A 13,378-nucleotide genomic window follows, 5' to 3' on the forward strand; every position below is an offset into this window, starting at 1 on the left:
CTCTTTAAAGGCCAGGGAAAAAGAAACACCATGAGTAAAAAGAAACATACCATAGATTCATATTATGAGAAGAGTGAAGATCAAGACAGAAATTCTGAAGAGGACAACATTGTCAACAAACCCACATCTGCAACAACAAAAGGGAATATGAACTGGTCTGAAGCCCAAAAAGCCTTCTTAGAAGAGCTCAAGAAGGATTTTAATAGTCAAATGAGAGAGGTAGAAGAGTCCTTCAAAAATACAATTGGCCAATTGGAAAAAAAATACACTGAAGAAAACAAGTCCCTAAAAAACACAATTGGCCAATTGAAGAAGGAAGTACAAAAACTAACAGAAGAAAACAATCTGTTAAAAACTAGAATTGGACAAATGGAAACTAATGTCTCTATGAGAGAGCAAGAATCAGTCAAACAGAAACAAAAAAATGAAAAAATAGATGAAAACATAAAATACCTCATCAGTAAAACAACCGACCTGGAAAATCGATTCAGGAGAGACAATTTAAAAATTATTGGACTACCTGAAAATCATGATGAAAAAAAGAGCCTGGACAGTATCTTTCAGGAAATCATAAAGGAAAACTGCCCTGAAGTCCTAGAACCAGAAGGGAAAATAACCATAGAAAGAATCCACGATCACCACCTGGAAGAGATCCCAAATTGAAAATGCCAAGGAATATAATAGCAAAATTCCAAAATTACCAGATGAAAGAGAAGGTGCTGCAAGCAGCCAGAAAGAAACAATTTAAATATCATGGAACCACAGTCAGGATTACACAGGACCTTGCAGCTTCTACATTAAAAGACCGCAGGGCATGGAACATGATATTCCTAAGGCAAAGGAGCTTGGAATGCAGCCAAGGATCAATTACCCAGCAAAAATGAGCATCATTTTTCAAGGGAGGAGTGGATATTCAATGAAATAGGAGACTTCCAAACTTTCCTGATAAAAAGACCAGAGCTCAACAAAAAATTTGATCTTCAAGTACAGGACTCAAGAAGGACATAAAAAGGTAAATGGGACAGAAAGATACAATATGTTGTTAATGGGGGGGCTGTTTAAACCCTACAAGGGAATATGACACTTGCAACCCTTGAGAACTGTATTGTTATTACACCATGTTAAAGGAGTATACATAAAGAGGGTGGATATTAGTTGACTTTGATGTAATGAAAAAAAAATCTAATCAAGTGGGTTAAATGGATCCAAATAAGTGGATCAATCTGATCTTAGAAAATGTACTGAGAAAGGAGGAGGCAGACAAGGGTAAATTACATTACAGGAAAAGACACAAAATCCTATTACAGCAGAGGGAAAGAAGGGAGGGGGGAGCATTGTTTGAACCTTACTCTCATCAGATTTGGCTCAAGAAGGGCATAACATAATCAGTTAGGTATAGAAATCTAACTTGCCCTATAGGCAGTAGGAGGGAAAAGGGGAAAGAAAAGGGGGGGAAGAAAAGGGAGGGGAAGAAGGGAGGGAAGAAGCAGTAAGAGTAAAGGGGAAGAAAAGGGAAAGGGATAATAAAAGGGAGGAGGGACTGAAGGAGGCGGTGGTCAAAAGCAAAACACTAGTGAAGGGGGAAAGGAAAAAGGAGAAAGAAAAGCATAAATGGGGGGAAGAAGACACAGATAGTAATCATAACTGTGAATGTGAATGGGATGAACTCTCCCATAAAACGGAAAATGGATTGCAGAATGGATTAAAAACCATAATCCTACAATATGTTGTTTACAGGAAACACATTTGAAAAAGAGTGACACATACAGGGTAAAGGTAAAAGGCTGGAGCAGAATATATTATGCTTCAGCTGAAGAAAAAAAGCAGGGGTAGCAATCCTGATCTCAGACAAAGCAAAAGCAAAAATAGATCTAATCAAAAGAGATAAGGAAGGAAACTACATCCTGCTAAAAGGCACCATAGACAATGAAGTAATATCATTACTAAACATATATGCACCAAATGGTATAGCATCCAAATTCTTAGAGAAGTTCAGGGAGTTACAGGAAGAAATAGACAGCAAAACTATACTAGTGGGGACCTGAACCTCCCCCTCTCTGCACTAGATAATCTAACCACAAAATAAACAAGAAAGAAGTTAAGGAGGTGAATAGAACATTAGAAAAATTAGGTATGATAGACCTCTGGAGAAAACTGAATGGGGATAGAAAGGAATATACTTTTTTCTTGGCAGTACATGGCACATGTACTAGGGCATAAAAACCTCACAATCCAATGAAGAAAGGCAGAAATATTAAATGCATCCTTTTCAGATCATGATGCAATAAAAATTATATGTAATAAAAGGCCATGGAAAGATAGACTAAAAATAATTGGAAACTAAATAATCTAATCCTAAAAAATGATTGGGTCAAACAACAAATCATAGAAACAATCAATAATTTCATTCAAGAGAATGACAATAATGAGACAACATACCAAAACTTATGGGATGCAGCGAAAGCAGTTCTTAGGGGAAGTTTTATATCTCTAAATGCTTACATAAATAAAATAGAAAAAGAGGAGATTAATGAATTGGGCATACAACTAAAAAAACTAGAAAAAGAACAAATTAAAAATCCTCAACTAAACACAAATTAGAAATATTGAAAACCAAAGGAAAAATTAATAAAATTGAAATTAAGAAAACTATTGAACTAATAAATAAAACTAAGAGCTGGTTTTATGAAAAAAAACAATAAAATAGATAAACCTTTGGTTAATTTAATTTTAAAAAAAAGAAAGAAAACCAAATTACTAGTATCAAGAATGAAAAGGGTGAAGCTACCACCAAGGAAGAGGAAATTAAAACAATAATTAGGAATTATTTTGCCCAACTATATGCCAACAAATTTGATAATCTTAGTGAAATGGATACATATTTACAAAAATATAAATTGCCCAGATTAACTGAAGAGGAAGTGAAAGACTTAAATAACCCCATCTCAGAAAAATAAATTGAACAAGCCATTGATGAACTCCCTGGGAAAAAATCTCCAGGGACAGATGGATTTACATGCGAATTCTATCAAACATTTAAAGAACAATGAATTCCAATACTATATAGACTATTTGGGAAAATAGGTAAAGAAGGAGTCTTACCAAATTCTTTTTATGATACAAATATGGTGTTGATACCTAAACCAGGAAGAGTCAAAATAGAGAAAGAAAATTATCGACCAATTTCTCTAATGAATACAGATGCAAAAATTTCAAACACAATACTAACAAGTAGATTGCAGCAACTTATCACAAGAATAATACACTATGACCAAGTAAGATTTATACCAGGAATAAAACACTAGAAAGCATAGGTATAAATGGAGTCTTCCTTAAAATAATAAATAGCATCTATCTAAAACCTTCAGCAAGCATTATATGTAACGGGGACAGGCTAGAAGCATTTCCAATAAGATCGGGGATGAAACAAGGATGTCCATTATCACCACTGTTATTCAATATTGTACTGGAAACCTTAGCTTTAGCAATAAGAGAAGAAAAAGAAATTGAAGGTATTAGAATAGGCAAAGAAGAAACAAAGCTATCACTCTTTGCAGATGACATGATGATATACTTAGAGAATCCTAGAGAATCAAGTAAAAAACTACTTGAAATAATAAACAACTTTAGCAAAGTTGCAGGCTATAAAATAAACCTACATAAATCATCAGCATTTCTACATATTACCAACAAAGCCCAACAGCAAGAGATAGAAAGAGAAATCCCATTTAAACTTACTGTAGACATTATAAAATATTTAGGAGTCTACCTCCTGAAACAAACCCAGGAACTCTATGAATACAATTACAAAACACTTTTCACACAAAAAATCAGATCTAAATAATTGGAAAAACATCAGTTGCTCATGGGTAGGCCGAGCTAATATAATAAAAATGACAATCCTACCTAAGCTAATTTACTTATTCAGTGCCATACCAATCAAACTACCAAAAATTATTTTATAGAGTTAGAAAAATAATAACAAGATTCATTTGGAAAAACAAAAGGTCCAGAATATCAAAGGAACTAATGAAAAGAAATGCAGGGGAAGGTGGCCTAGCAATTCCAGATCTTAAATTGTATTATAAAGCAGCAATCATCAAAACTGCTTGGTACTGGCTAAGAAATAGGGAGGTGGATCAGTGGAATAGGTTAAATATGCAAGACACAGTAGTCAATGACTATAGTAATCTATTATTTGATAAACCCAAAGACCCCAGCTTCTGGGATAAGAACCCACTCTTTGAAAAAAACTGCTGGGAAAACTGGAAAAGAGTATGGCAGAAACTAGGCACAGATCCAAATCTCATACCATATACCAAAATAAAGTCAAAATGGGTTCATGACTTAGATATAAAGGCTGATACCATAAGTAAACTGGGAGAACAAGGAATAGTTTACCTATCAGATCTATGGAGAACAGAATTCATGACCAAACAGGAGATAGAGAACATTATGAAAAGCAAAATGGATAATTTTGATTACATTAAATTGAAAAGTTTTTGCACAAACAAAGCCAATGCAACTAAGATTAGAAGGAAGGTAGAAAATTGGGAAAGAATTTTTACAACCAGTCTCTCTGATAAAGGCCTCATTTCTAAAATATATAGAGAATTAAGACAAATTTATAAGAACTCAAGCCATTCCCCAATTGATAAATGGCCAAAGGATATGAACACAGTTCTCAGATGAAGAAATTAAAGTCATCTATACTCATATGAAAAAATGCTCTAAATCGTTATTGATTAGAGAAATGCAAATCAAAACAACTCTGAGGTACCACATCACACCTATCAGATTGGCCAACATGACAAAACAGGAAAATGATAAATGTTGGAGAAGATGTGGGAAAATTGGAACACTAATACATTGTTGGTGGAGTTGTGAAATGATCCAACCATTTTGGAGAACAATTTGGAACTATGCCCAAAGGGCTATAAAAATGTGCATACCCTTTGATCCAGCAATAGCACTTCTGGGGCTATATCCCAAAGAGATCAAAAAATGGGAAAAGGACCCACATGTACAAAAATATTCATAGCAGCTCTTTTTGTGGTGGCAAAGAATTGGAAATTGAGAGGATGCCCATCAATTGGGGAATGGCTGAGCAAGTTGTGGTATATGAATGTAATGGAATACTATTGTGCTATAAGAAATGATGAACAGGCTGACTTCAGAAAAACCTGGAAAGACTTATATGGTCTGATGCTGAGTGAAGTGAGCAAAACCAAGAGGACTTTGTACACAATAACAGCCATGTTATGCAATGACTAATAGTGTTAAACTGAACCCTTGTCAGCAGTACAAGGATCTAAGACATCTTCAAAGGCCTCGGGATGGAAGATGCTGTCCCCATCCAAAGAAAGAACGATGGAAATTGAATCGCTACCATTTATTTTTACCTTCTGTTGAGTTTTGTTTCATCTTTCTGATGGTTCCTCCTATTGGTTTTAATTTTTACTTACAACTTCACTAATGTGAAAATATGTTTAATAGGAATGTAAACGTAAAGCCTATATCAGATTGCACGCTGTCTTGGGGAAGGTGGAGGGGGGAGGAAGGGGGAGAAAAATTTCCAACTCAAAAGCATATGGAAGTGATTGTTGATAAATCAATAAATTAATAAAATTGGGGGAAAAAGATAAAAAAAAATACTAATGTCCTTTCAGCCATGTGTCACCATCTCCATTAACATAATTTTTACAGATTAAAAAAGAAAAAAACCTGGGACCCAAAGAGATTAATCAATGGACTTTCCAACTTTTCATGTGTAACTGACGTATTGTGGACCAAGAAAGGCCATGCATTTTCACTTCAGGACCAATTGCATAAGAATAATGCCTCCCTCCCAACATATACACCTGTGTCCTGATGAAAGTATAGCCTTCAGTGGTAGAAGTAAGTTATCACTCACCAGTATACAGTCGATTAGACATGAGAGCTGTTTGAATGTGTAGCTCTTTGCTCCATTATCTCTCTGGAGTACTCTTTTGAGTACTGTGGAGATCATGGCCGTGGAACGGAGGAAACTACTCTTTAGAACTTCATCCTAATTCATTCAAGAAGCAAGTAAAAAAAAAAGTCAGACCTCTGATGTCCCTACAAATATTGGAATTCTATCCACTGATCATTCAATGATGCTGGATAAGGCTATTAAACAATCATTTCCAAGGGATAATAGACAGTTCTCTAGAGCAGTGGTCTCCAGAGGAGGCACTATGGCAGGAGCCTAGGGTGGGAGTAGAGGATTCCAAATTGGTGATCAACCAATTGGAGCATGGAAAGATGTGTCAAATCCTGTCTCTAACCTCCCATATCTACCTTTTACCCAGTATGACCTAGTGTTCCTCCACTCAATCCCCAGTTTTCTTCTTCCTCCTCCTCCTCCTCCTCCTAGTCCCACACCCCAACTGTACAAGATCTCAGCTTCCCCTCTTCTGTACCAGAGGTTGGCCCATGATTTTATAGACTTAGATTTAGAGCCAGAAGGGACCTTAAATAATCAGTGTTGGAGGGATTGTGGAAATATAAGCATATTAATTTATTGTTGTTGAGCTCCGAATTAGTATAACCATTCTGAAAAGCAATATGGAATTATACAAATAAATAAGCTAAAATATCCATACCCTTTGACAGAGTGATTCCACTGCTAAGCAGACACCCCAAGAAGGCCATGGGTAATAAGGAAAAGTCCATGGGAAGGACCTTGGAGAGCACTGTTCTAATTTTACAGATGAAAAAAAGGAGGCCCAGAGAGGTTCAGTGACTTACCCACATCACAAAGGCTGTAAGCAGCAGAGCTGGCATTCAAACTCTGACTGTAGATTCCATGATGCCCTTTCCATAATGGGCATCATGAGTACCCTGATGCTTTAGAACCTAACCTTGACCCAGGCACCCACATCAGTAATGACTAAGAGCCATTACTGCCCTTCCTCAACCCCCCACCCCTTTGCAACTTTGGTGCGACCCAGTGAGTTGCACAGGATGAGCAGACATGGATGTGTTGTGATATGCATCACCAATCTTATTGCATTCTTTCCCTTTTTACCCATCCCACTTCCATACATCTGTACTTCAGTGAAGAGTGCCACCATCCTTCCAGTTGCCTAGCGTCATCCTTGACTCCTCACTTTTATTCACTCCACTTATCCAAGTAGTTGCCAGATCTTGACATTTCCATCTCCATATCTCTTAAATCCATCATTATCAATCATATTAAAAAGGTTTTATACCAGTAATAAATAAAATTAAGATATTTTAAATTATGGTTAATTTCATTTTATCCCATCCTTTTTTACTTATTTTTTGTGTACATTTCATATAAAAGTAATACATTATAGGCCAGGGTTTGGGTCTTGGTCTTCTGATTTCATTGGTAGAGGGAATTCCAGAGGAGAAAACTTCCTCTAGCAGAGCTGTAGACACCTTTTATGCAGCTTGCAATCTTAGAGAATCACCCGAGCTCTGAGAGTCTAAAGGACTTGCCCCAGATCACAATGGATGATGGCCAGGATGTGTCAGAAGTGAAGTCAACTCTATCCACTACACTGCATGGTTTCTCACTGTGTTAAGTTATTTACTAATAAATCAATGTGCATGCATTAAGGGCACATATCCAAAAAAACATTATGGGGTCTGATAAGGGTGCACAATCAAAATGTTTGAAGGCCAGTGTACAAGGGCATGGGGGAATGAAAGCCCACCCCTCAGAAATGTTGGAAGAATCCTAGAGAGAATACATACCTACACCAAGAGGAAAGTTACATTTGTGGTGATGATGCTCATAGAATCTCAGAGTTTGGAGGAACCCCAAAGGTTACCCAACCTGTACTTAAAAGAAATCTCCTCTACATCATGTCCAGCAAATGGCCATTCCTCCTCCACTTTTCCTCAACACTCATTATTGGTCATGTCATGACCAAACCTGTTCATTTTGTTCTCACAGTCCCAGATTTCAGGAATGTCTTCCCCTCACCTTTCTGCTTACCCAAATCCTACCCATCCTTCAAGGACCAACTAGAATACCATCTCCTCCATGAATAACAGTACCAGTAAGTCACATTTCTATAATACTTTAAGCTTTTCGAAAAGCTTTCCTAACAATCTGAAGGGATAAGTAATGAGGGCATTATTATTCCTCCAATTTTAAAGATAAGGAAACTGAGGCACAGAGAGGTGATGTCACTTGGCTAAGGTTACATAGCTAGAAACCTTCACAAGTGGGACTTCAACCCTGGTCTTCTAACTCCAAGTCCATATACCAGGTTGCAGACTAGGTTCACCCATCCCGGAACAACAGAACGACTGATCACCCCCTTCTCTGAATTCTTACAGCACTTACTGCCTGTACTGTTCATATTGACACTGAGTCCTATACAGTAGTGAATTATTTTGTGTTTTATTCTTCAATGCCTCATCTCTTCCTGTAGATATGCCCCTAGGGTAGGGGTAATGGGTTTCCCTAAGGCATAAGAACACAAGGCTGAATATACATGTATATACACACATATACAATATTATATATAATAATACATTAAATGTGTATAAGTATGATATACATGCACATATATATGTATGTGTATATATGTATACCTTTAAAGACTCTAAATTTAAGAAAGCTCCATAGAGAGCTCTGCCACCTGATCCTCTTCCCTCCAGAAGCTTCCTCTCTAAGAGGCAACTATGGCACCATTGAAAGATCATTGGTGTTGGAGTCAGAAGTCCTGGATTGGGGCAGCTATATAGCAGAGTAAGTACAGCACCTGGCCTGGAGTCTGGAAGACCTGAGTTCAAATCTCAGATAGTTACCAGCTGTGTGACCCCGGGCAAGTCACTTCACCCTGTTTGCCTCAGTTTCCTCATCTGTAAAAAGAGCTGGAGAAGGAAATGACAAAACCACTCCAGTGTCTTTGTCAAGAAAACCCCAAATGGGGTCACTAAGAGTCAGACACGACCGAGATAACTGAACAGTGGCAACAATCTGACAGTCAGTAGCTGGGTGAATGTGAGCGAGTCAGCGCCCCTCTCAGAACCTCATGATTTCCATTTTGATTATTGCAGTCTTTGTCACACAGTTGTTATGAAAATAATAATAATAATAGCAATACTTTAATAATTTATTACGGAAGCCATTATTAATACTAAGTCACAGGTCTTCGCTATTGGTATCAAACCCCCACAGAGTTAGCTAAGAGGGCTGCTATTCACAAGAGGCCCCAATTGTTTTGGCTGCTACGTGGGGATGGGAAGGGAAGAGATACTGGAGTGTTCCCTGGCCCCAAGGAGAAGGCAGAGGAGCCTACATATTTGCAGAATTTGAAGTAGTACGCCATTCTGGAGATGATTTTGTCCACCCATGGGAGGATGCTGCTCTTGGCATGAATCGCCATCTGCCCGTAGCATAGCAGGGCTGTACTGCTTGCCCACCTCCAAGAAATGTCATGAATGCTCTGTCAGGGAAGGAGAAGACAAACAACTATCGAGTAGCAGAAGGAGTGTCTGACTGGTGATCAGGAGACCTGGGCTCTTAATCCCAGCTCTGCCACTGACCCATCATATGACCTTGGGCAAGTCACAGAACCACAAAATGGTAGAGCTAGAAGGGACTCAAAGTTCCCTGTACCTCACTTCCTGAACTATTCATGTTCACTCTTATTCTATCCCACCCCCATTTTAAATAAGAAGAACTAAAGGCCAGCAAGGGAAGTGACTTGATCAGGGTCACACGCTGAGTCAGGATTTGAACCCTGACCTTCTGATTCCAAATCCAGTGCACTTTCTATCAAGCCATAGTTCATTGAGCCTGAGTTTTCTCCTCTGAAAAATGTGGGTAATAAGTCTTATTCCATCTGCCTCATAGAATAGTTTGAGGATCAAATGAGATCATGGATTTTTTTCACAGACTCATAGATCTTCCCTGATTATTCTGCTGAGCTTGCAGTGAAGCTGGGGATATGATGCAGACGGGTTAAGGCCCTGAAGACTTATAAAGTCATATGGGGATTTTGAGCTGGGGTGGGGGGGAGAGTGGAGAGTGTCAGAGCTGTAGCTTATCACAGCTCTGCTTCTCCTTTGCTCCCACACAAAACCCAGTAATGGCTCCCTATTATCTATAGAGCAAAGTCCAAACTCCTCAGTCTGCCATTCAATACCTCAGATGATCTAGCACTTGCTAGCCTATTTACTTTTCATCTCTGCTGCTCTCTATTTACCAGGGATTTTCAACCTTTATGAGTCCCTTTGTCGGTTTGGTGAAACCTGTGAACCTCTTCTCAGAGCAATATTGTTAAAAGCATAAAATACATTGATTATGAAGGAAGCCAAAGGCTAATGACATAATCAAAGTTCATTAAAATAGGCCCAACCCCACATTGTAATATTCATTCTCTCATTAATTATTAACCAATCAGAGTTGATAGCCACTTCAGGAACACCCCTCTTCCAAGGGCATATAAGACTTGAGGGCTATTTCAAATGCTAGCATTATTAATAAAACAATTAATTTACCCGGAAGTTACATCTTTCAAACTTTTCAAAAATCATTGTATATTATAACAAAATTTATACAAGACACAAAGGTGCCTTTCTTCTTACAGCTTACATTCTAGGAGGAGAAATGATTTTTAAAAACCCAGAAAACTTCAATAAAAATAATACATTGTAAATTCATTACAAAAAGGGAAACTAAGTGTTATGTGAGGTTGAAGAATAAAAGTCTTTGCCTATAGTTTTGAAATTCTTTCACCTTCCTTCCTTGGTCTACCTTTTTTGACTCCTTCCAATCCTTTAAGACTCAGCTCTTTCCTGATTTATCCCAGATATATCCCTTACTACACTGTAAACTCCATGAGGGCTGGGTCAGGCCTGATGTTTCTCTGGGTTGTGACGGCCCCGAGCACAGTGCAGATACTCGGTAAATGCTTACTGTGTTGTGCCAAACTGACTTGAATTCATATTTTTAAAAGTGTAAAGCATTTTACAAAAGAGCAGCATTCAAATCCTTGCCAGCCGTCAAAGCCTAGCTCACATGAAGACTCCTCCAGGAATCTTTTACCAATTACTCCAGCATTTGAGCTAGATTGTGAACTTCTTGAAGGTGGGGACATGGAGCAAATATTAGGCACTCAATATCTCAACACTTCAAAGAGTTCATCTGAGTGGGCACTTCTATTGATACAGATTGTGACCCTTCTACAACACAGTTAAAGTCCACATGCATTTCTGAGGCTAAAAGAATTCATCCTTTAGCATTCATCCTCTCTCTCTCTCTCTCTCTCTCTCTCTCTCTCTCTCTCTCTCTCTCTCCTCCCTCCCTCCCTCCTCTCTCTCTCTCCCACTGCCTTTGTCTTTGTCCCTGTCTCTCTGTCTCTCTATCCCCTACCCCTCCACCTCTTCTCTCCCTCTTCTCTATCTCTCTCTTCCCCCTCCTCTCCTCACTTCTTTGTCTATCTCTGTCTCTCTTCCCCCCTCCCCTGCACTCTCCTCTCTACCACTCTTTGTCCCTGTCTCTACCTCTCTCAATTGCTCTGTCTTTAATAATGGAAGTATTAGGAAAATCTCAAAAGGAACAATGCCATTCACTGTTGTCTTGATATGGCTACACATGTTTGATGCAATGCAGGAAACATTTTTAAGTACTTACTCTGTCCAAGGAATAAGGCAGGGCTGCCTAATGGCTAAAGGGTGGGCCTCTTGGTCCATTTCACTCTACTTAGCTAGCTAGGCTACATGGTAAACGCAAACTTTTGACGAGACTGTACTCAAAACTTTCTAAGTCTTCTCATTCCTCGAGTTACTTTGCATTTATGTGTCTATATACATGTTGCATCCCCCACGTAGAATACAAGCTCCTTGAGTGTGTCGTTTCATTATTGTCTTAGTATCCCCAGTGTATAGCGCAGAGCTCCATGTGGAACAACTGCTTAATAACAGCACTGAATTGAATTGAATTGGTACAACTGTCTTCTGGCGTGACCTTCTCAAACCTAGGGTCAGACTCCATGCCAAGGTGAGGCATTGAAAGAGGACTTAGGTAGAGTAGGCACTCAATAAATACTTATTTAACTATTACAGATCTGTAATCCCTCACTTTCTTTGGAACTTTAGGACTTTTCAAAGACTTCACATTCATTATCTCACATGATTTTCACAGTATCCATTAGATGAACAGAAGGGGCAAGAATCATCAACTCCATGTTTTGATGAGCAAACTGAGGCTCAGAGACGTAACTTTATAAATATCACATAGAAAATTCCTGGCAGATCCAGGAAAAATTATTTAAATCAATTCTCACCCAGCATTCTACCACCCCACAGAACTGCCTTTAGGGATCTCTTTCACTCTCCCCTGCCCTACTATCTCTTTAATGTATCCCTTACTCTACTAGGGAGTATTGGGAGAGACCAGCTCCCAGAGTGATGACTGCAGCTAACAGTACCTTGTGGCTAGTGGAATGTAGGCCAAGCCTCAGTATTCTTTTTTGGCCAAATTGCTCCAGTACAGCCCAGGTTTCTTCTAGGTGGCTAGAGGATGCCAGCCCAACTGCTAGTGCTATGCCCTGTGAAAGACAAAAATATGGATTAGTTTTAGGACCCTGTCTTCTCTCACTCTCCATCCTCAGAATTCCCCAGAAATTCTTCACTATGCTCTCTGTAATAATAAGTGTAACACCTTCACCTATAGATCACTAAGTCTGGTGGGCTTCTTAAAGGAAGCCTTATGAAGCTACACGCTGCTGAGCGAAAGGAAATATGACTCCTGATTATCTGGGATAATTTTGATTGTGGCACTACATACAGACATAAAGGAGAATATTTGGAAACTTCAGACAAGTAGTTGAGAGATAAACGAGTCATGAGAATAAAAATGAATTTGCAGCCCAGAGATCAGCCTTCAAAACAGCCAAGTTCCCTGACATGTTGCTTAATTTTCAGCACTTGAAACCCTAGAAATTGCTGAGTATTGATAGCTTCTCAGTGAGACCATTCTTCACCCTTGGTTAAGTTGGGGTGTTTTCTCCCTCTCTCAGCTGAAGAGTTCCTTTATTACTGGGTATTTTTTGGTCAGATCTAATCTGTACAACTTCCCCAACATCTGTTTATTGTTTTGATTGGATGAATGGGCTTAATCACAACTCATGCTGGTCTTTTAACCCAGTGTTTTTGGTGGGAGGGAGCTAAGTTGGTAATATACTCCATTACCCTGCTCTTAAGAGCTATCAAGGATATGCCTTTTATGCTGAACCTATTATACCCTTAGGCTTACATATATTTGAGGAAGAGATAGGCAAGAAAAGGAACAAAACCCAAGCCACAGCCTCCTTCTGCTCCCCACAAAAACAGAAATCACAGGCTCCCTTGGAGTGGGGTAGGCCAG

The 13,378-nt window shown here is 38.7% G+C and overlaps 1 protein-coding gene across 1 annotated transcript in view; it reads right to left on the reverse strand.

Annotated features, from left to right (window-relative positions):
• The window catches only part of LOC110214418 (maestro heat-like repeat family member 5), a 122,862-nt gene that overhangs the window by 89,168 nt on the left and 20,316 nt on the right, over nt 1-13,378 (reverse strand). The window contains exons 5-7 of the mRNA XM_078151957.1: nt 12,441-12,560; nt 9,306-9,452; nt 5,915-6,049 (exon numbers count right to left, since the gene is read on the reverse strand). Of these exons, the coding sequence (XP_078008083.1) occupies nt 5,915-6,049; nt 9,306-9,452; nt 12,441-12,560 (402 nt within the window). The remainder of the gene's footprint in view (nt 1-5,914; nt 6,050-9,305; nt 9,453-12,440; nt 12,561-13,378) is intronic.

This window comes from Phascolarctos cinereus, unplaced genomic scaffold (assembly GCF_003287225.1).
Source record: "Phascolarctos cinereus isolate Bilbo 61053 unplaced genomic scaffold, phaCin_HiC Scaffold_4;HRSCAF=312, whole genome shotgun sequence".
Taxonomy (NCBI): domain Eukaryota; kingdom Metazoa; phylum Chordata; class Mammalia; order Diprotodontia; family Phascolarctidae; genus Phascolarctos; species Phascolarctos cinereus.